The 24,625-nt window shown below is 39.4% G+C and overlaps 1 protein-coding gene across 1 annotated transcript in view; it reads left to right on the top strand.

Annotated features, from left to right (window-relative positions):
• TADA2A (transcriptional adaptor 2A) overlaps positions 1-24,625 on the top strand; it is a 46,421-nt gene that overhangs the window by 8,151 nt on the left and 13,645 nt on the right. Inside the window, exons 5-11 of the mRNA XM_075195720.1 lie at positions 532-689; positions 2,180-2,268; positions 3,320-3,392; positions 14,008-14,071; positions 14,517-14,560; positions 20,000-20,110; positions 23,559-23,630. Of these exons, the coding sequence (XP_075051821.1) occupies positions 532-689; positions 2,180-2,268; positions 3,320-3,392; positions 14,008-14,071; positions 14,517-14,560; positions 20,000-20,110; positions 23,559-23,630 (611 nt within the window). The remainder of the gene's footprint in view (positions 1-531; positions 690-2,179; positions 2,269-3,319; positions 3,393-14,007; positions 14,072-14,516; positions 14,561-19,999; positions 20,111-23,558; positions 23,631-24,625) is intronic.

Here is a 24,625-nt window from a genome sequence, read left to right as displayed (position 1 = left end):
GCTTGTACGGGCCAGACGTGCGTGCACTTTCCATGCGATATTAAATAATGCAAATTGCATTCACTTTGTGTTCCAAGATGAATCAAGCCCTGTGTGTGTATATTTTGTGAGGCCAAATGTGAAACTGCCTAGAACTAGGCTGCTATAGCAAACCCCACCTCCCCCCTTTCCCTTCTAGCGGAAGGTGCTCATATGTAATTGGTTGCCCTAGACACCAGTCATGTTATACAGTGCAATACACTTGAAATACAAGTACTCAAACTGGTCTGAATCAATGTCTGAGCATTAGTCAGGCAGCAGCCTCTAAGGAGTAGTCAGTCAACCTAGTAATCCAAGCTGGCAGAGAGTAGTTGGAATCCAAAGGTTAGGGTAAGGATAGGCGGCAATCCAAAGGGTACTTAAGCTCCAATCAAAGGTAGGGGTAAACTGCAATCTGGAGAGTAGTCAGGTTAACAAGCAGTTCACCCACCAGCAAATCACAACATCTTATTGGAATAAATATATGTACAACATTTCTTTTGCATTTTCTAGGCAAGAAGTAGCTAATCAAATGCGCACAAAGACAAAAGACGATTGTGAAAACCACTACATGAAACATTTCATTAATAACCCACTCTTTGCAAGCACTTTACTCAATATGAAGCAGGCAGAAGAGGAGAAGAATGTGGACACAGCTGTTCCTTTTCAAGGTAGTAAATGACAAAATACTTACTTTTGCATAAGAAAGCAGGGTATAGCTACCAATGTTGAAATGTTGGGCTATTCTAAATCTGCTGGATGTGTCACCTCCATCCATACCAACCCAAGTTGCTAAAAACCTCCATTGCCTAAGTTGTAATTTTGATTGATTGTCCACAGTACACGACAATTTTTCAGAAAATGGTTGGTGTGCATGCCACAATGTTTGGTTTCAGTTGCATTTCACAGAGTTGGTGAATGCCTGGATATTTATGTACTTCAAGGTATTTATTATGGACTGTGTGGCACTTTATATGCACCAAGGGAATTGCAGCTAGTGGAATAACTAGCAGCATATAACCCGACTCTTTACAACACAACCTGTGTGTACGCAGTGTGCGGATATCCTTTCTGTTTATGCTAATTTTGGGAATAGTACAGACATTCTTCAATGCACCGTTTACTCCAAGGGTGATCTAATAAATAAAAATGACCTTTTCACTGCTTATATACATATTGTATATAAAATCCCGAAAAAAAATGCATCCTTATATTTGGTGCGTAGTGATGACATTACATATATATTATTTCTATTAGGAATGTTACTTCTGTAACATATAACTTCTATTTGTAGAGTTATTATGGGAGTGCCATTGATAGTAAAACACACCATACAATGACCTATCACATCATACAAGCAATTTGCTTTGTTTCAAATTAAAACTTGTGTTATTTGAATTATATACTCCCTACCATAAAATAATAAGGACATGTGAAGTCACCTCAACATCCTGTCACATTTATAACAGCAAGTTATAGTTATCTGTGATATCCTCATGTTTTGCAGTAGGAACACTTTTTATTTATATTTAATTTATATAAATATATTTATTTTAATTTTTATATTATACATATATAATTTTATATCGATATTATCTCGTGTGTGTGTGTGTATGTAGGTGTGTGTTTATGTATATATTTTCTATGCATTTCAAAATGAATGTAACTTGTATCTAATAAGCACAAAGGAGATTGTGTTTTTTTCTTATCGTTTTTTTTAATGAATGTAATAAAGGTCTTTACAGAATACTGAAATAATTCTTCTCTGTTCAGCTTTGAACTGAAAAGAAAACATTTAGGAGGGAATTTGAAAATAACGCGGCCTGCGCACTGTTACAGATATTGCGGTAATAGCGCGCGTAATTACCATTAATACGGTCATTTCAATGCCAGCTTTTTTGCTTTTGGCTCAGGGAGCAAGGTTAAAACTACTGTATTAACAGTAATATGTTTAGTGCAGCGTTACTCTGGGGGAATTGAATTACCCCTTTTAAAGTCCTTCTGTTACTCTGCGTGCCTTATTGAGCCACAGAATTAAGTGATTGTAAAGTTACAAAATTATTATTAAAAAAGCATCTGAAACAAAGTTGTTTTTGGCAGAATGCCCAAGCAATATTTAATTTCTTTTTATGAATATGTAATGTGAGTTTCTTTCTTTTAGCTGCTGAGGACCCACCAAGACCAACATTTGATTCTCTGCTTTCTAGAGACATGGCAGGATATATGCCAGCAAGGGCAGATTTCATAGAGGTAAAAGGTTTAACATTGTTGCTAATTGACATTAAAGTGTATTACTAAAAATATGCCCAGATAATGCCTATGTAGAGTTTTTCTCCCACAGAACTTAGTTTACAAGCAGTTACCTTAAGTACTACAATGCATTGACATTAATTTTCACCAAATGCCCAGGTGAACATTTCTAGAGAGGGTGTGTCTAGAATTGTTTTAGGGTGGAAAGTTTTGACTGTGTGCAGTGTGGCTCGTATTACATAGAACTTTAGATGAACTGAGTAGCTTTTCATTATACTGTGCAAGGTGACCGAAAGCAGCTTGTGGTCGTACGAAGTACCAGAAGTCCTTCCTCTGTAAGGTCAGAAAGTCTAATTTAAAATAAAACCATGATATTACAGGCAGGCAGTGTAGAAAGCAAAGTACTTGTAGCAATTTTGAAGTTGGATGTTAGCAACCTGGCTTCCCCATTCTGTAACATCTATGGTCATTGCATCTCTTCCTCTGGAAGTCAGTGGTAGTAATTTATTCACAAGGATTCAACGCTAGTTGTGGCATATCCGCTCTTTTTGTCATCTTAGCAACCTTGCTTATTTAAGCATACATTTTATATAGTTTGGAGCACCTGACTTAATGAAAATAACTAAGTGGTAGCTTTGGCCACGATGATGATTTTTTGCCTGAATATATACTGCAAATTTTGGTGGGATTAAAACAGTACTATGTGACATGCCACATTTGGGTAATGATCAAACAGTATAATTTCTTGATGAGACATTGTGGTATTCCTGTTAAGAAGTGCTGAACACTGCATCATCTGGCCCTATTGCATTTTCATGGTGCACTGTTTCAAACACAGAGAACCGTTAAATGAGAATTGGGATACAACAACCACCCTTATATGTAGCCTTCTGCACATATGGTTATCAGTCTTGTTTCACTACTCATTTTCCTGGCTGTAATGTAATATTGATGCTTGGCCTGAAATTCTGGCTTCTAATTAAGATAGCAAACTACTGAATTGCAGAAATAACATTTTAGACACTGCTAATAAATGTTTTGTATCCAATAGGAATTTGACAACTATGCAGAATGGGACTTAAGAGATATTGATTTTGTTGAAGATGATTCAGAAGTTTTACATGGTAGGCAAATATTTCTTGACATCAACAATTACAATCTATTTCTTCTACCCTCATTTTTTATGTAATGGTTTATACCTACTAGAGAAGATGTCCATCTTAATAAAATATTTTATATGTTAAGCCCACCCAACTAGTAGAAGAGCTATGATCTGATGTCTAGGACACCAGAAGTTAGAGAGTGATGTACCAAACATGAAACTAGTACTTTAATAGTGGTGTCACACTTGCACTTTTAAATCCACATGCAGAAGTAAAACAGAGAGAGTGTCCCACAAGTGTTTTAATTACTCAACTGTTCTTAAAAAATGCCAGCAGCATCATTTTGGACAGGTGGCCAAAGAGCTCAAGAAAAAACCTCTGCAGTTGATCTACATTATATTTGAGCAAATCCTGTCAGACAGAACATGTTATACGCTCATTATAAACTTTGAGATTTAAAAGCACAGTTCTTTTACAGCTGGCATTTAAGCGCTATAAATATTAGGCATAAAAACTTTTGAAGCAGTAAAAACGCTAGCTTGAAAAGTGCTTAATTAACTGCACCCCTGAACCTTGATACATTGTAACAATGCACACATTCATAGCCGCTGTAAATAAAGTCGCCAGTTGAGAATAGACATTTTAATGAATCATCAATGCTTAATTAAAATGATTAGGTTTTTTTTTCTTAATTGTCCTGTGCTAGTTGCATAATTTTATTTTTAACTATTTTCTCGTGAGAATGAAAAACTAAATGGGGGGAAAAAAGTTTCTTCACTCCTCCATGTCGGGTTTACTATAGGTTAGCTTCTGTTTTGTTTAGTTAGAGACAGGTCAAACAAAAATGTTCCCTCAGAGAGAGCATATAAGCCAACTCCTCCTCTTCCTTCATGTCTTTTTATGTCGCTAGACCAGATAGGTCAGCAAGGAGTTTATTTTCTTTGTGCTAGGGCTTACCTGGTTTCTCATTTCTGGTGATCTCCAATGATGGCCTAAGCTGAAGGCAGATTAGCGACCTGGGGACTGCCACACTGCTATCTATAGAGCAGAGTTGGGAATGCAGAATGAAAGAAAGCATATATATTTGAAAATCGCTGGAGTGGGTCTGAGGTTGGGAATGTCTAAATGGAGAGAGCTTTGTATCGTTGGAAATTAGCACTTTGGAATGCAATACTACATTTCCAGTATCAGTTATAGGGGAAACTCAGATAACAAAACTCTTGTGGCCTTCATAAATCGTCAGGGAGGAACCACAAACAAAGCATTGATGACAGACATAACAAGAACTATGCTGTGGGCAGAAAAGAATGCAAAAGCCCTATCCGCTTTATATGTAGCAGGCGAGCAGAACATACTTGCTGATTATCTTAGTCGCACACAAATCCATGCAGAGGAGTGGAATCTAAATAGGGAAGTATTCCAGATAATCAAGTTTGGGCTTCCACAAATATACATAATGGCAACAAACCACAATGCCAAAGTACCTATATTCCTGTCTGGGCACAGCGTTTCATGAACAGAAGGAGTAGATGCTCTAGTACTTCCATGGATGTTCCAACTGAGATAAATATTTTCACCATGTCCTCTCATTCCTCTTGTTTTGAGGAAAATCAAATACAAATTGAAAAAGCAGAAGTAATAGCTATTCTTTCATTTTGGCCAAGACGCCCTTGGTTTTCAATAGCATGGGAAATGCTCAGAGAAAGTTATGGCCACTATCTCTTCGGTGGATTTACTAAATCTTGGTTCAGTTCTGCATCTAGCTTTGATGGCTTTGTGATTGAGTGGAAAATGCCTAAAACTAAAGAGGTTTCAAACTCTGGGTTCAGTACTCTCCTGCAAGCTAGAAAAATAATTCTTCTGTTATCTAATTGAGAATATGGAAAATATTTGCATCTTGTTCTGAGTCTAAAGTTAATATAACTTCGGGGGCGTGGCCTGGATCAGCATGGTGTAGGACGATAGTTCCGCGAGCTCCCACATAATCCTTTATAGTACATCCTGCTTTATCCTCCACCCGATTATTGCCACATCTTAATTGCGCAGCCGATCAGTAAGTACCGCTGGCCGAACCGCAGTGTGAATTCGGGACCTCTCCGTGACTCCATTCAGAAGATGCAACGGGAAGCGATTGGGGCTGCTGTGCTGGATGCCGACCTGTCACCTCACTCAGGTACGCTGATTTATACCTGGTGAGCCACCGTACATCTTCCCCTGTGTGCCGCCTGAGTGTAGACTGGTAAAAGTCTGGCTGTTTGCGAGACCTCTGCGGAGGAAAGGAGACATACCTTTTTGGCGCGAAGGCGCTGCTGACAGGCTGAAGTGCAGCACAGACCTTGAATCAGCTTGCACGGGACAGCTCTGATACGGGACAGTGTTTTAAAGTCTGCTGTCGGGACCCTGTTGTTACTGTTGTGGAGTTGGTCGGCGGGCTGTGCCTCACTACTAGCCCTATTTGCTCCGCTGGTTGAAGGGAGAGGGCATTGGGATCAAGATCCGCCATTTTAGAAAAGCTCAGGCTGCAGACCAAAGGTGTCGTCCGCACTAAGTGGATTGATTGATTCCTGATACTCATTATTAACCTGCTGCATATACCAACATTCTATTGGATACCTCTTCTGTGCAGGAAAACCTCACTGAGGTGAAATATTTTGTAAGAGAGTTACTGTGGGATACTCTCTGTGGGTCAGTGACTTTTCTTCATTATTCTGTATTGCTGTCTCAGGCGAAGAGGGGTAATAGGGGATTGAAAAGCCTGGGCACTAACTGCTGTATATCCTGATATACTATACCTGCAGCGTTATGGGAAAACACTGCAACAGCCGCAGCGGCTAAGTTGGAGCGTTATGCCCGCCAATCTACTTCATCCGCTCCTAAAGATGCTGGGCAACCAGATACATCACCAGATAATCCACCTACTCTGAGTACGCAGCCTGCTGAGAATCCACCATCCCTACAGCAGATACTCCAAGCTATAAATACTAGTGAAAAGAAGGTCACAGATAGGATAGGTGAGGTGCAGGCAGACCTCTCCCTTATCCGACATGACCTTCAAAAAAGGCGGGAGCGTCTGGGAGATGCGGAGCATAGAATTTCGTCCTTGGAAGACGCTGCCGCTCCGGTACAAAGGCAGATAATGGAACTGACGACTCAGTATAGCCAATGTAAACAGAAATTCTCGGATATGGAATGGCGACTGAGGCGCAGTAACCTGAGATTTGTTGGTCTTCCGGAAAAATCCGAGGGTCATAACCCTGAAGCCTTCTTGGAGAATTGGTTGATCCAAGAATTTGGGAAAGAAGCCTTCTCTCCTCTTTTCTCAGTTGAAAGTGCGCATCGCCTCCCCACTCAGGCTCCGCCGCCAGGGGCTCCTCCTCGCACATTCATCGCAAAGATCCTACATTTCAAGGACAGGGATGCTGTTCTTCGTTTGGTGCGACAACAAGGTCATTTGAAGTATAACAACCATATTGTTTCAGTTTTCCCTGATTTCGCCATGGATGTACAAAAATCCAGATCCCAATTTGTTGCTGTTAAGAGAAGATTGAGGGATCTTCAACTGCCATACGTCTTGTTATACCCGATGAGGCTGCGTGTATCAGCTGATGGGAAGCAACACTTCTTCACGACACCCAAGTATGCTGTTGACTGGTTGGATCGTAGACTGCCGGCTGCGGACTTGGACACTTGAAAGCCTAAGTCCTAAGTTTTCATTTTCCCTCACTTTGTATTCAATTTAATAATTGATATTTCTAATAATGATTATACTTATTCATTACTCCTATTAAATGGTTCTGAGGTAGTAGGTTTATTTAGGCAGAATCGGTTGGAGGATTTAAAATACGGGAGATCTCCTGCTAGTTATAGCTACTCTCCCAATTCTTTGCGATTAGATAGTTAGTTAGGTTAATTGGGGTAATCTTTACTAGTTTAGGGATCCAAGTGTACTCCAGCTGTTAGCGTTATGCTGAGTATGCGGGGTGGGAAGGGATGGTTTGAACTGTGCATTTTGTTTTACACTTGTATTTTGTTTTCTTTAATTTGTCTTCATTATGTTCATTTAATGTCAGCTGTGGAAATTTATGTTATGCTTTGTCAACGAAGTGTTGTGAGATCGGTGCGGGTCAGGTTCAGATTGCACTTAAATGTACAATGCGAAAATGTATTTTTGCCATGTGAATGTTAAGCCTAAGCTATGCCGGGTTTGTGCTTATGTGGCCCTGATATCCTTAGATACTCGTCACTTAAATTGTCATGGTAGGGGTTAGTCAGATGGTGGGGCGGGCTCCGTCTGCTCACCTGGAATGTAAGAGGTTTGAATGAGCGGGTCAAGCGCAACTTGGTACTTTCCCAGCTTAAAAAATATACACCTGATGTTGTTTGTTTGGTGGAAGCGCATTTGTATGGTGGTAAAGTAATGGCTCTCAAAAAACCATGGGTTGGGTGGGCGTACCATTCTGTTCACTCGCCTAGTTCTAGGGGGGTTTCTCTATTAATAAAGAAAAAATAGCATTTTACTTTAGAATGTTCACAACTAGACCTTCATGGTAGATACGTTTTTATAAGCGCAATAATTGGCTTCTCTCCAATAATAATTGTAGCTATATATATTCCTCCTCCATATGGTACAGAGGTATTTGGAAAGGCGGCATCCTTTATATCCCAATCGCCTGATACTCCCGTCATCTGTATGGGGGACTTTAATAATGTTCCTGATCCTTTGCTCGACAGATGAAGAGAGACTCCTGGAATGAGACCATTGGGTTCCTCCTGTCCATCTGCATTTTCTAAACTTCTTCAGGAAATGGGGCTCGTGGATGTATGGCGAGTTCGTAATCCAGATGCGCAACAATTCTCTTGTCATTCAACCACATATAATACACTTTCCCGGATAGGCTTTATTCTTCCGTCCCCAATTTTGTCACCCCTAGTCTCCAAGATTGAATACCTGCCAAGAGGTATATCAGATCACTCTCCTGTTTTAGTACAGGTAAATACCCATAGTAGACAGGGGAAATCATTTCTGGAAGTTGCACCCAGCCTGGTTACAGCCAATGACGGGCGGTGCTGACCTCATAGTATTATGGGAGGGTTATTTTGGTGATAATTCCTATACTAGTCCTGCCTTGTTATGGGATTCAGTTAAGGCCTTTCTGAGTTGAACACTTATAAAGAAGGTGGTAGATACTAAAAAATTCAATCGCTCTAGAGAGGTGGAAGTGGAAGAATCTTGTAGAAATTTAGAGGCCACATATTTGTCGTCACGGTCAGTGGAGGATAGAGTCCAGTAGCTGGTTGCACAGCAAAAATGGTCAGACTTTTTAATGGACAAATCAAAAAGGAGGTTGCTGTTTGCTAGACACGCACATTACTCAACAGCGGACATGGGTGGCAGTTATCTGGCCTGTTTATCTCGGGAGGAAAGGGATAGTAGAGTAATTGCAGCCATTCATGATCAAAATGGAGTGAAACAATACGCAGGGGTGGATATTGCCAACTCCTTTTTGCATTACTACAAAGAACTGTATGCTTCTAAAGTGACCTTTAGGAAGTCGGAGCTTGATTCATATTTAGACCCTATTAAACTCCCTAGTTTAACTAGTGATTCTGTTGCCTTCTTGAAAGCCCCTCTCACACTTGAAGAAGTTGAAATGGCAATTAAATCATTCCCGAATGGGAAGTCCCCCGGGATCAGATGGTATTCCAGTGGAATTGTATAAAAAATTTGAAAAGTTTTTTGTCCCACAATTGCACGCTCACTATGCCAGAATACTTGAGTCCGACGTAATGCCTGCCTTAATGTCAGAGGCATTAATTGTTGTATTACCCAAACCGGGGAAAAATCCTTTATACACGGATTCATATCGTCCAATTTCTCTATTGGGTTCTGATGTTAAAATCCTTGCTAAAATTTTGGCCATAAGACTTAATTCGGTTATTACTGAAATTATTCATCCAGATCAGATGGGATTTATGCCAGGTAGATCGACTACGATTAATTTGAGGCGTTTGTTCACGCATCTGCAGGTGGCTCACGTTGCTGAGCCGGGGGTTTCGGTGGTATATCTGGATGCTGCCAAGGCCTTTGACTCGGTGGAGTGGATTTATCTGTGGGAGGTGCTGAAAAGGTTTTGCTTTGGACCGACATTCATCTGCTGGCTTCAACTGTTGTATAGTGCCCCTGTAGCACGGGTATGTGTGAATGGATATACATCAGCCCCGTTTGATTTGGGTAGAGGCACCCGTCAAGGGTGTCCTTTATCCCCGGCTCTATTCGCCATAGCCATTGAACCATTAGCATGTTTGATTCGCGCCCATCCGGATATACGGGGTCTCCCTGCTGGGGAGGCTACAGATATTATTGCTCTATACGCGGATGACATGCTGTTGTTTCTGTCTGAGGCGGATGGTTCCCTCAATAACTTATTGGAGACTGTTGCTAATTATGGCCATTACTCAGGTTTTAAAATTAACTGGGATAAATCTATCATTTTTCCAGTACATGGTATTCTCCCAGCCCAGTCTACACAGAGTTACCCTCTTAAATGAACTCTCTGTTTCAAATACCTCGGCATTTGGGTCTCCACCAAGCCAGTTGACTACGTTAAATTAAATGTTGATCCTATTACTGACTACTTTAAACTTAGGTCTCACACCTGGAAGCGCCTGCCATTGACGGTGACTGGAAGGATTAATCTCTTTAAAATGATAATGCAACCTAAATACCTTTACGTGTTGCAACATTCGCCCATATATATCCCTAACAAAAATTCTTTCTTCGTTTATCTGGGGTGACAGAAGGGCTAGAATAAAACTTAGCACTTTATGTAAATCCAAGTTTGATGGTGGCTTGGCGCTGCCTAACCTCAGATTATACTATATGGCAGCTCAGTTGTCACATCTGATTGTATGGATGAGTGGATGTAATGACGGCTCCTTGTTGGGCTTTATTGGTGAGCGGGCGGGGCCCCAGTTCACCCCTAGGCAGGGTCGGACTTGTAAGACAGACGCCCCTATCATTACACAAGCCATTAGGATCTGGAATATGGCACATAAAATTCTTGGAGGGAAAGGTGTGGATGCAGATACTCCGATCTGGTATAATGACGCTCTACCTGAATTACGAAAATTGAGTGGGGACTGTTTCTGGCGGCGTTTGGGGGTGTCTAGGTTGGGTCACCTTTACGATACAAATCTGTTCAAATCATTTGAACAATTTAAAAGAGATTTCCAGATCCCTCAGAGGGCTTTCTTTCGATATTTGCAAATCAGACATGCTACTCGGTCTCAGTTTGGGAACACACCTCCTATATTGGTTACTGCCCCTGCTAGATCTTTGCTTGAGGGTATGAAGGGTTGCAGAGTTATCTCTTCTGTTTATGCGGAGCTTAACCATCATCAGACATGTAATAGTTTATTACCTCTCAAGGTAAAATGGGAATCCAATATTGGTACAATTGATGAGGAGGAGTGGTATGAAATCCTAAAAAGCATCAAACTTGCCACATCTTCGGTGCGTTTTCTACAAATTGATTTTTATATTTTGCATAGGGTATATCACACGCCAATGTCTATGGCAACAATTGATGGGGCTAGGAACGCTGATTGTCCTAAATGTTCTCAACCAAGATGTGATTTCTGACATTTGCTTTGGGAATGTCAGGTAGTCCATGCCTTCTGGGAAAAAATATGGAAATGTATTGTTGGGGTGGTACCCGGTGTTCCTCCACTGGAACCTAAAGTATGTCTATTCGGGATATCACTAGAGGAAAAACTAACTGTGTCCCTTTATAAATTTGTCTTCATAGCACTTACATTGGCAAAAGTGGTCATAGCGCGTAATTGGCTTGCAAATGCAAAACCAGATTTCCATGGTTGGAGGGCTTTGGTAAATGAGACCATGGACCACGAGAGATAGACGTATACTTTGCGAAGGGCAGGACACAAATATCATGAAGTTTGGTCATCTTGGTACGAATCCAAGCATAGAAAAAGAAGGGTAGGCCAGAATGTTGGATAGTTAATGTGAGAGCCCTGATTGGTCTGGTCTAAATCTAAACTAATTAAATTGCTATATTTAGACGCTGATAAACTTTGCTACTTTATGCAATATTTCTGACAAGATTTTATGCAGGATATTTATACAATTTATACATTAAAATATGTTTGTAGGTATTTGTTCTGTTGAATCTGAACTTGCTTCATTTCCACTATATATATGTTGTTCTGTATTCTGTACGATGTATAGATTTTACATCTATGCCTTTACTCGCATTGATATCACCAGGGTAAACTTAGAGCATTGCTAAACGGCTGACATATGTTATGTAATGTTTGTTTTGTTGGTTTTTTGTTATGTACTAAAATTCAATAAAAAAGTACCTGATTTAAAAAAAAAAAAAAGTTAATATAACTTCAGTGACAATTCTGCACATCTTGCACTTCTTACAAGTTGAACTTGCTAAAGGTCTTGCCCTAGCCCAGGGGTCAGGGAATTTTTTTACCTTTTACTCCAAAATATATTTAGATACGCTGACGTTACCACCCTTGATTTGAAAGGAAGGAAATCATATATTATTAATTATTGAAATTCAACATTTTATTGAATCTATTCAAAATTTCTTTGAAAGCTTCAACTTCAAAACTTCAGGTTTTGGAGAAATTATGTTGTTTCATTTTTGATACGAGAGCATCAATATTAGGATATTTTGATGTCAGTTTGGATATAGTCTTCAATGTCCAATCGATTTCTCTGCTTTATTTTTATGTTCGTTAGAGTGGAAAATCCTTGTTCGCAAAGGTAGATTGTTGCAAAAGGCAGCAACGTTTTGACTGCCTCCTCATGTGCAATTTTGAATGCCTTTTCAGCTGTTGACATCCAAAAATATAACAGATCTGGTTTGTTTTCAAATGCAATACGTGCTTCATTATTGCATCGAAGCTCAAGAAGTGCCTCTGCCAACCCTTGAGGCTCTTCTGGTACAACAGCAATTTCACATTTAAAGGGGTCTTCAATCCAACTGACAGCATGTGAATCGGCAGCATTACCCCCAGGAATTTCATTTTTACCTCATTTGGGGTAATTTACCCCTGTTCCCTGACCACTGCCCTAGCCACACTGAAAAGTAAGTGTTGGCACTGTTGGATAGCGAATTAGCTTTGAAAGAACTAATTATACATTTTTCGTAAGCAGTAAAAATGATCAGACAGTTTGTGGCTCCATGAGACCTCAATTTAGTCCTCAAAATGTAATTGTTGAACCGTTTGAACTGCTACAGGAAATACTGGTGAAATGGATAACTTTATAAGTGTTATTTCTAGTGAAAGTGACTTCTGCTAGTAGAATTGAGAAGTTACACACAATATGGTGCAAGGAACCTTTCCTGAAAATGTATTCCGTTATAGTGGTGTTAAGAGCCAATCCTGCTTTTCTACCAAAGGTAATATCTACATTCCATATCAAGCAATAATTATTGCTGACAGCTTTTTTTCCACAACCTAAAGATGAGGAAGGAAAGATACTACATTCTCTATATCTGGTCAGAGCCATTTCTATATTGTCTAGAACACAGGAGTTCAGAAAAACAGAACTGTTTGTGATACTTGCTGGTTATCTGAAAGGATATGCTCCTTCTAAAGATGCTATATCCAGGTGGTTTAGAGATGCGATTCTACAGGCATACAAGCGACATGAGCAGCCAGTGCCTGAAGTAATTAAAGCACATTCAACACGAACGGTATTTACATCTTGGGCAATTGAAGGCTCAGGTTTCTGTGGCAGAGTTGTGAAAACATTTATCACCTTGATGTTTTACTATCGGGAGATTCTCAATTTGGCAGACGTCTTTCAGTCAGCCACTAAATATATTCTTTATGCAGCATATAGTGGCTAATTGGTTACCTCTTGCCCCCTCCCCAGAGCCAGATTTAGACCTCATGGGGCCCTAGGCAAGATACTGGTTTGGGGCCCCCTCCCTGAAAAAATCCATAGCACTATAGTTTTTAGCATAACATATACCCCTATTCAGGGGCTGGCTGGCAGACTTTAGCCCAGGGGGGCAAGCACATAGCACTGTCCCATAAGTAGCGGCCCATTTTTAAAGGTTGGTCTCACCGCCGGCCCTGGGAGGGCCCTCTAGGGACCGCTGGGCCCTAGGCAATTGCCTAGGTTGCCTAGTGGTAAATCCGGCCCTGCCCCTCCCTCCTCTGTGTATTGCTTGGGTATATCACATAGCAAAGGCTGCCATGGAGAAGTGAAGAAGAAAAATGCAAATTATCTTACTGTTAATTCCTGTTCCTCAACGTATTACATGTCAGCCTAGAATATTCACACCCAGGTTGTATGATGTATTTTTTTATATGTTCAGAAGACAGCTTGGGAAGTACTCAAAAGACATGGTGGAAGAGGTGGAGCTGGCTTATATACTCTCTGAGGGGTGTTTTTGTTTGTCCTGGCGCTAGCTAAACAAAAAGGAAGGTTACCCATAGTAAAGGCTGCCGTGGAGTTCTTTGAAGAAAAGAAAATAACCATAAGATAATTCACATTTTTTAACATTTGTGCAAATAGTTTTGTTTTTCACATATTTTCTTGACTTTTTCTACTTAATTTTTTTTTTTACTTAATTATATTTTTTAGCTTTGAAAATTGCAGTTGTGGACATTTATCATTCCCGATTGAAAGAGAGACAGCGGAGGAAAAGGTGATGTTATACTGCTTTTATTGTCCGTTAAATTTTCTTTTTGATCAAACATTCACTGACCATGTTTCACTAGTGGTCAGTATGCATAGGGGAAGTTTCACTTTGCCATGGCAGAGCACTATGTCGTCTCCTACTCCCCGATCCTCATTAATATCTGATAGAACCTGGTCAAATATTCAGGACATCGAGCATGTTTCTCCGGTACACACTATGATTTGCGTCTGCATAATTCTAAAATGATCGAATTGGTTGGCAGATTGGCATCTTTAGAGCATCGGTGATTCTAGTCAAAACCTTCTTTCAGCCCTACTTACAATGTTCTATTCAGTATTATTCACATCTATTGAATGTAAATTGTAAACCATATGCTTGTAACAATTTGTTCTATATACATAATTGTGCTGGTGATTGTTATCAATAAATGTATTTATATGTTTTATCATAGAATCCTTCGAGAACATGGCCTTATAAATCTGAGGAAATTTCAACGTAAGTAGATTTTTATGACTGTTTTTGTTACTATCTATTTTTGTGGGCGAACTCATTTTAATAACTAGTAAATCTGCAAAAAAGTCAGACTAGAATTATCTGTCTAGAAATCGTGACTTATTTTAAAGTACTGTATATTTTTAACATTATATTTTCTAACATCCTATGGGGGACACTGGAGTACATTGGGGAATAAATGTGGGTGAGAGGAGGTCTGGCACTATAAATAATTCTTCAGTGAACAAGCTTCTCCCCCTCTATATACCTCTACTGACCGCAATATTCTCAGTTTAGACTGCAAGAGCTGTCAGGTTTTTTTTCAATTATATTATTCTATTTTCCTTAATGGTACTGACTGTGGGAACGCTAAGGGTTGCGGCAGCTTAAGTAAAGCGGGCAACCCTCCAGCGGCAGCAGCTTCCCACAGTACATAGCCACTACCATTACAATCAATGAACGAGGATCCCTTTTACACCTCCAATACGAGCAGGAAAGTGGGATTAGGCAGCCAGACCACATCCGAAGGTATCGTCATTTAGGTAGGACTCAAGGGTTTAATTCTTATGTGCTGGGGGGGAAGTGTGATTTGCGTGAGCCACTATTATGGCAACCCCACATGACGTTTGGGGTGGCTCAGGAGGGTTGTCCGATGGATGAAGGCTTACATTGCAGTGTATCACTGGGAAGTTCTTCCCTATAAATACTTCCTCCCTAGCAAGCCAGCTAAGTATACAGCAGACACTCTTTGGTGATAGTAGCGGGTATGCTATCAGATTGGCTCTTCTCCCTCTTATCTTGTATTCGTTTTAGGGGATTGGGGTTGGATTGCCTTGAGCAATCTCTTAGTCCGTTACATTTTCTTCTGTAACATGGGTTATTTTCATTCTCCTTGGGGACAGTAGCAGGTGAGAAGTTTGACTGGGGTGGTACCCTGTTAAACTGTAATGCAGATGTCCTAAGGCAAGCTCAGGAAGGACAGAACCTCCCGTGGAGCAGAAGTAAAAGCTTAATATTGTGTTGTCTGTCTGCACGATTATCACATCTGAAGGCAGTATCTCCTACCTATACTACCTAATTACAATCTTGTTTCAGGTATAGTTCACTATTATTATTACATCCTTTCTGGGAGTGTGTAAATATATATGAATTACCTAATTTACCAGTGTTTCATACCCTTTCTGTAAGTGTGTGATGTGATAACTGTTTTCTGTCTACTTATTATACACTTCTATCCCAGGGCCTGTTCCTGCATCAAGATTTAATACAGCTAGCTTTAATGGGATTGCTATTGAAGCCGCTATCCTAAAAGTTTATGGCCTCTCCGTTTGATACAGACCATGTTGAGGCCAAAAAAGCAGTCTCTGTCAGGAGCTACTATAGGGTCTGGAAAGCATACATTTCCTAGTGCGAACTACATGCTTCCTGACATCCGCTTTTAATCTCTCCTGTCTTCTCTCCTTTTTACAAGGAGACTTGGATCAGGGCCTCCGGCTCAGTTCTTTGGAGGTCCAGGTATAGTTTTTTTCAGAGAAAGCTGGCTTCACTGCTGGAGGTTCAGACATTTCTGTTTATTAAAATATTCGTTCTGGAAGACTGCATTCCTTCTGACAATTTCTACAGCTCGCAGGGTCTCGAAATAGGGGGGGCCTTGTCTTGCAAATCCCTTTCCTGGTGTTTCACAAGGATAAGGAGGTTCTCTGGATGAAACCTTCGTTCCAGCCGAAAATAGTTTCTAGCTTTCACCTGAACCAGGAAATACTGGTTGTAGATTTTCGTCAGGCTGACTCATTAAATAGACCCGGTACGAGCCTTGCAGGCTTATATTGAAAGGACGAAGGAGGTGCGCTGTCGGATGACCTCCTGGTTCTGTATGGTGCACAGAAAAGAGGATGGACTGCCTCTAAACAGTCCATTGACAGATGGATCAAGTTGGTTATCCGTTAGGCTTACCTCAGTGTTGGTCAACCTGTCCCGGGATACCTGATCACTCCTACCCACTCTGTGGGTGCCTCCTCAGAGATCCCATGGATGGAAAGATAGAGAGTTGTTTTAAGAAACTTCATATTACATCTGAAACTACTTTGAAATCTGGGGTAGCTATGGCTACAGTGTCAAGAGCACTTATTATGATTATGACACTTTATACTGAGATACACTTTATATAGATATCCAATAGACAGCTAGCAGACTATATGTTGAAAAACAATGAAAATATGTAAAAGGGAATAGAATTTTTGTGTCAAACATCTTTGCAAACCATTTCAACAATTACCATGACATCAGCAGCGAGGCTAGGAGAGCCCTCTAGTTGCACCCCTCGGTGGCAGATGCTTACTCAACATATAGTATAGCAGTGGTTCCCAAACTTTTTCAGTTCGCAGCATCCTTAATAATTTTTTCAAGGCGCCCCTCCAAAATAATTATAGAGCAGTCCTGTTTTATAAGTAGTTGGGCCAAAATAACGTAATAAGTATTTAGGTCAGGACAGAAATACTTAATAAGTTGTTTGCAAAAATAATACATTTAAATCCAAGTGAAAATATATATATATATTTTTTATTTATTTTTTTTACAACTATATTTCTGTCAAAGAACAATTTACAGCTAATAAGAGGAATAAGATCAAACAAAATAAAACAACATGTAAAAAAATCATCACACTGTGCCCCTTCATCCACACACTCTGTGCCCTCCTTTATCCACACACTTTGTGCCCTCCTTCATTCTATTCCCACTCCATTGCTGTTTCCTAACACTATTACCCCTCCATTTCTTTACTTGCCATACTTGGCCTTCTTTCTTCTATTTCTTCTGTCTTTTCTTCTGTCTTCTTTCTAAACCGGCGGTGCCTGGGACCCAGCATCCTCCTCTCTCCTGCAGCGTCTCACTGAATATGTCGGGCGTGACGACATTCAGTGAAAAGCGAGGAGGATGCTGGGTCCCGGGCGCCGCGTGGATTGGTAAGTTGTTTTGTTATTTTTCCTGGCCACGGCACCAATTTGACAGCGCCGCGGCGCACACTTTGGGATTCGCTGTAGTATAGCCAATCATCCATTTGAAGGCACCCTGTTTTTTTGTATACAGATTGGACACTGTTTTACTGGAGTACCCCGAGGGTAATCCTAACTGCCTGCCAGAAGTATTGTTTCTTTGCTCATCAGCGCTTTGGAGAGGGTGAAAAGATATAAGCCAATACAGCCACATGTCATTTCAGGCTTTTAGGCCCAAAGGAGGAAGGTCAAATCAAAAGACTCCACAATTACCATTAATGTGATCAACCAGCATTACAATCAGTAGGTGGCAGAATCACACAGTATATAGAAATATGAGTCTACGCTATAATAGATCAGTGCCCAATGGTCATTGTAAGAAATAGGTACAAGATAGTTTCATCAGTATCACAAAGGGAACTTCATTATTCAGTCAAGGGCTCAAGCAATTTCTTACCGGACTCTTCCTTGTTAGATAGGCATCAGGGGATTTTCACACAGATCTAGATTTGAAGAGGCTCAACAAGCTTGTTCGTACCAGACATTTCCACATTGAATCTGCAAATTCTATCCTCACGGCCATCATAATTGGAGCTTTACTCGCATCCATAGACCTTCAGGGTGCCTATTTTCATATCTCTGTCGCAGTTCATCACAGGAAGTTCCTCAGTTTCTGAGTCCTGGGCCACAAAAGTGCTAATCCCTCTGATTGCGGACCTGAGGGAGCAAGGAGTCAAGATAGTATCTGAACGACGTTTTTGTGGTGGGGTTTTAGAACACAGTGTCAATATAGCAAGAGGATTAGTTGATACTTCTCTTGCAGCAACATGGCTGGATTGTGAACAAGAAAAAAAAGCAATCTCATCCCATCACAAAATAAAGTTCTGGAGGTCCAGTAAGACACCACACTGAGCAAAGTTGCTCTGTCACAAAAGAGACGTGTCAAGATCTAGTCCCTGGCACATAAGCTACAGATTCATTGTCTGTAAGAAAGGTGCTTCAATTGTTGAGGGTGTTGTTCTCCATCAGAGGCATCATCCTATGCGCAAGATGGCATATGCAAGAACTTCTAAGAATTGGGATCACAGAAAAATTTCTCTTACTCATGCCATCTCCCTGTCAAAAGACACCAGGTAATCTCAGAGGTGCTGGCAAAGCCAAAAGTTAAGGAAAAAAGGAGAGGCCCAAGGAACTTGGCCCCACAACAAGAAGTCTTTACGTGAATGTCTTGGAAATGAGAGCAGTGTGGAAGACAATTGCACAATTTCATCTTCATGTAAAATGGAAGTATCTCAGAATATTCTCAGGCAGCAGGTCAATGGTAGCCTTCATAAATCGTCAGGAAGGTATCAGAAGCCAAACCTTGATGGTAGAAATAGCAAAGATCATGTTCTGCACAGCAAAGAAACCTAAAGTCACTCTCAGCATTATATGTAGCAGGAAAATGGAATATGTTAGTAGATTACCTCAGTCGAGAACAGATTCACCCACAAAAATGGTCTCTTCATGAGGAGGTGTTCCAGCTGTTGATAAATAGCTTCCTCAAGTTGACATCATGGCAACAAGCAGAAATGAAAAATATCCAAGGTTCTTCTCTCGGCACAGGACTGCAGAGTTAGAGGGAATGAATGCTCTGACAGTTCCATGCACATTTCACCTGTGGTATGTCTTCCTCCCTGTTTTCACTCATCACTTGCATGCTAAACAAAATCTGAAAAGAAAGGGCAGATGTGATAACAATTCTTTCATTTTGGCCTTCACTGTCCATGGTTTCCTGTAGCCTGGGGGATGCTCAAGAAATAGCCTTGGCCTCTGCCACTTAGATCAGATCAACTGCACCAATGCATAGTTCTTCATAGATGAAGTGTATGCTGCTCAGGAAACGGATTCTAAGAGTAAGTAATAGACACACGGTTGAGGAAGAAGAATTCTTCGGATATCTTTTACAAGATTTGGAAGAAATGTATTGAATGGTGTAACTCCATTGAATCCATCAGCAGCGACCATTCTTTTTTGATTGTTTTAGCGAATGTCTTGCTTTTTCTACACTCAATGTACAAGTGTCAGAACAAATGAAACACACTAGTTCAACTCACAGAAATGTATTTTATTTGATTACATTCTGTTTTGGATTTTGGTTAATTTGTTTGCTAATTTGTTTGGTGTGTATTATGTGTGATCTTTTTATTTTTTTAAACCTTAATATTTTTTTGCAGTTAAGCTCTGAATATAAACCGCAGATGGTAAGATATCCTCATTGTGAATTCTGACACAATTAATGGCTACATAAGGAATAATTTTAAGGTGAAATACCAGATTTGGACAGACCACTGTGTGGCGCATTATTTCAATATTGTGTCACTTCTTTGTCCTAATGTTCTTTGAGCAAAATGTTTGTTTTTTCATTGTCAAATATCCTTTAATAACAAGCCTTTGTAATTTTATTTAGTTTTGGAGAGAAGATACTCCAAAGATGTTCAAGAGCTGTATGAAACAATGAGGCGATTCGGCAGGATTTTAGGGGCAATGAAACATGATCGGTTTATTGAAAGTCATGCATGTAAGCAGCGTTAATCTTAAAATATATTGTAATATCAAAGCCTTTCTGTTTTTTTTTTTTTTTTACATGTGGACGTGCTAATGTTCCATAAAGACAGCCACATTGCCTACTCAGCAGTGTGGTGATATCTCTAGCCCGGTGGTAGTCATGTTATCAATGATCTAAATTCTGACACACTACATTCCTACAAAATAATTCCAATTTCAATAATGGCATAATAAGCAAATGCAGACTTAACATAAAAAAGACTCCGTACATCGCCGACACTCGTACAATGTATTGGGATTGAAGTAAAGGGCGGCACTTGCATTTGACGTCAGTCATCATGGGGACAGTGATATTTCTGAATTTAAAGTGACAATGCAACCAGTCGCCGCATTTACAATCTAATTTAAGGGTTAGGGATAAGGTTAGAATTACAATAAAGGCTTTTACATTTTACACGCGGCAACTGGTGTCATTGCCGCTTTAAAGTCAGAAATATCACTGTCCCCATGATGGCTGATGTCAAATGCAAGTGCTGGATTTTACTTCAATCGGAAAATATTACACAGGTGTCAGTGATGTACTGAGTCTTTTTTATGTTAAGTCTGCATTTGCTTATTAATCACCATTATTGAAATTGGAATTATTTTTTAGGTATGTACGGTGTCGGAATTTTCAGCATCGGTAACACGTACCGCACCCCTCCAGCAACAACATGTGAAATAATTGGAGATACAAACAAAAAAAACGCTTCTTAGTAGGTTGGCAAAAGCTGTAATGTAAAGTCCCAAATTCCATGTCAGTTCAACCAGGGGTGTCCATCACCCGTCTTAGATTTGTTAGAATTTTTTTTTAGTTAAGAAAGGATGTCAAAACAACTATTTCTGCGAAATATCTCGACTGTCTGACAATAAGTTGATTAAATATTGATTTTTCAATGTATTAAATAATTTACTAATTGCAGCTTCTTTATCCAGTTTATTTGAAGTATCACGGGTGTTTATTAAGGAATCTCCACAAAATTTGGACCCCTAAGGCAACTCTTCCTCCCGAATCCAAACCAAATTACTTTATCTGCCTCATGTTTTGCGTTACGGCAAAAACGCACATTTTTCGAATAAACTCAACAATCTCATTATTTTTCCCTTGTTTGGAACGTGTTGTAACAGTCTGTAATTTTCCTTAGTGTCAGCAGAAAGTGTATACTGCCTTCCAGTACTTCCTTGGATAGTAGGCACTTCTGTTACACAGATGATGTGAATAAAAGGAACAAAACACTTATCATCTCTTGAAGGCCAGGACAGCACATTTGTTGATTGGTTTTGTTTCATTAAGTGTATCAGCACAATATGTTCCTCCTCATTACATTGAATGATATACCCAATGTACCAGATGTTATCATACACTGCCGCTATGTATGTTCCAGGTTGCAGATCACTTTTGTCTACATTTTTTGTGACTCTGGTCATAGTGACACTAACTCTGGTTCCTCCTGTCTTCATGTCGTTTGATAACAATCGATATATGTGTAGCTCATCATTACTAGGCCGAAATCTGTGATGAGAACGTGTTCCTGCCACAGTCTTTGCTGTTTCTAGACGGCTATGACATTAAATTCTTCTGCAGTCTGCTTAATTGTCCAGCTGTTTGGTGCCAGAGATAATATTTTTACTACTTCTTCTGGTGGCGCCTCTTCACACTTTTGCTTTAATTCATATATCACACTCTGTAAATCATCACAACCTGAACAATTTGCTTACTTTCTGGAGTGATTCTAGTGATGTTCAAGGAAGAGACAACATTTCAGTAATCTTCTCTTGAATGGCTGTACTTACCTGCTCTTCTTTTCTTTTAGCCTATGTGCCCCGGTGTCTTCTCTTTACCCCATGCAATTTCACTGGTGAACAACCAAGCTTTGTAATGCTTTCATTCAGCTCATCTGTTTCTGCTGGTTCAGATACACCCTCCAACTTCTTCTGTTGACATATCTATGTCTGTTCTCTACAGTGTAACAGTTGAATTCTGCATTTTGGGCAACGTTTCTGTCCTGGCTTAATAACCGCATGAAGCTGACAGTCACCATGGTCTTTGGCCCACTTTAGTGACATAACTTTTAAGCTTTTTCTAGCTCCTTTTTTTTTTTAAAATCCAGTATTTTTATTTTTTTGAGAGACAAGAAAGGATTACAGCATGTTTTCTGAAATTCTTCATATCTTAGCAGTAGAAGCTTTTCATGACGATAGCACACTGAGGTTCCAGGATCATTGGTTACTGAATTTGAAACTTCAGTTCTCAGAATCAAAAGTTCTTTTTCTTCATCTGTAAAGTGGTCCCAGCTATGTAATCTAATGATTTTTGAGTAGACAGTAATATCGCAGTCCGTATTTAAAAGACTGCCAAATGTGCACTTTTCCTGAGCAACTGCCATGATTGACCATCTTTCTGTGTCTCCCTCTCTCTTTCTCTGGAAAGTTTCAGTTTTGGATTCTGTAAAGGGAATCCCCTTCCCATCAGTTTCTGTTTGTTTCATTTCCTGTATGGGAGTTTTATCCAATTGCCTCAATTTAGTTAACTTTTTTGGTATGGTTTTTAACAATCTGTAAATTATTTATGCTGTACACCAGTAATCGAGCATCAATTTCTCCACTATGAAACAGAGTACACTGCTGATTTTTTGTGGTAGTAATGTATACCTTTTTTAAAATCCCTAATGTTGATTGAACTTAGCGTTTTTAATTCTATTCGAAAAACGTGCGTTTTTGCCGTAACGCAAAACATTAGGCAGATAAAGTAATTTGGTTTGGATTTTTGGCTTAATAAACACCCGTGATACTTCAAATAAACTGGATAAAGAAGCCGCGATTAGTAAATTATTTAATAAATTGAAAAATCAATATTTAATCAACTAATTGTCAGACAGTCGAGATATTTGGCAGAAATAGTTGTTTTGACATCCTCTCAACTAAAAAAAATTCAAACACATCTGAGATGGGTGGTGGACATTTCATTTTTTGGGGGGTGATCTGATGTGGAATGACCCAAGGAGGAATACAGTATTTTAATATAGTACTTGTGGGACAAAAAGTTTCAGGCTGCAGTTTAAGTTTAAATAGCTTCATGTTTCACATTTTATCTAATTTTATTATATTCTGTCTTAGATATCTCTTGACGCTTCTGTTTTTATGATTGGTTATGGTTGATCTGTTTGTTATAATGCATATTATCACAACTGCAATAATAGTACATTTTTAGGGCAAGATTTCTGTAGACAAAGTGTCCTAATGCTTTACTCTGGATATCATAAATTCACTCATATATAACACTGGACTATGTAGTTTGCTGCAAACTAGAGGCAAATAAAGTTTCATAAAGAAACCAACAAAACTATTTTATGTGCTGCCATATCTATAGATAATAAATATATATTTATTTTTGAATTGTTGACATTTTTTGTTTCTGGCAGTGGAATTTGAACTACGCAGGGAAATCAAACGGTTACAAGACTACAGAAATGCAGGAATCAAGTCATTTTACAGTAAGAAAAGCCTCCATTAGTTGTTTTGTCAAACATTTGTTTCCCCAAAATGTTTTATATAACTGTAGTTTCTTTGTCATACACCCACAAGAAGAAGCAGCTATGTCGATTGTATAGGTCTTAATTGGAGCAGCTTTAAAATATTTTGATGGGAGAAAAAAAATATGATTGATGAGAACACAGAGTTAAAAGAGGAGGAGAGGGATGTTACTAACAAGTACAAATGTGCAGTAACCCTTCGCAACGTGAGCAACAAAAGTAAATGTCTGGTTGTTGTACAGATTACTGTTAATAAATAATCCCCAATGCCATCAAGACAAGAAATATCTAATTTATTACAAAAGGGTAGGTGTAGTGCCAGCATGAATGAAAAAGTGTGATAAATACACAACATGCAAAACATTATTTGCACTGTTCAAGCTTGTGTTTAAACCACATGGTATACAGTTCTATTTACTTCACTGTAAAATTGATGTATTGGAATTCAAGAGGATGGAATAATGGGATTAGAATGGGTAAATTATTTATATAGAAGAGGTTAGAAAAAAAATGAAAAAGGCACGCAAAAGGTGACTTAATTAACATTTCTGAATTTAATCAAAATCAATACAAACATTTGTCTAATGAGCGTTTTGTGCCAAGGACCATACAAAAGATAAGGAGTCATCCGTTGCAGATGAAAGAAAGATGGTTGCGCCACCTGTATTGGAAGTGGTTCTTAACTGTAAGGGTGGTTAAGCTGTGGAATTATTTACAACACGAGAAGGAGATGATATATTCACAAACAGAGTTTGAAAATAGTTTGCATGCACTTTCTTATTAGAAATGGTCTATGTAGCTTTAATTAGTGAATTACATTATTGGGTAATTGATCCAAGGAATTATCAGATTGCCGTGCTCGGGTTTTGCTTTGCGTTTCTTTGGTTCAACACAATTAGAATTTATGAGAGATTGAACCTGATGGGCTTTTTTGTCTCATTTACTTTTCAAGTAGG

The sequence above is a fragment of the Mixophyes fleayi genome, chromosome 2 (assembly GCF_038048845.1).
Source record: "Mixophyes fleayi isolate aMixFle1 chromosome 2, aMixFle1.hap1, whole genome shotgun sequence".
In the NCBI taxonomy this organism is placed as follows: Eukaryota; Metazoa; Chordata; class Amphibia; order Anura; family Limnodynastidae; genus Mixophyes; species Mixophyes fleayi.
This window is presented reverse-complemented; position numbering and strand designations above follow the sequence as displayed.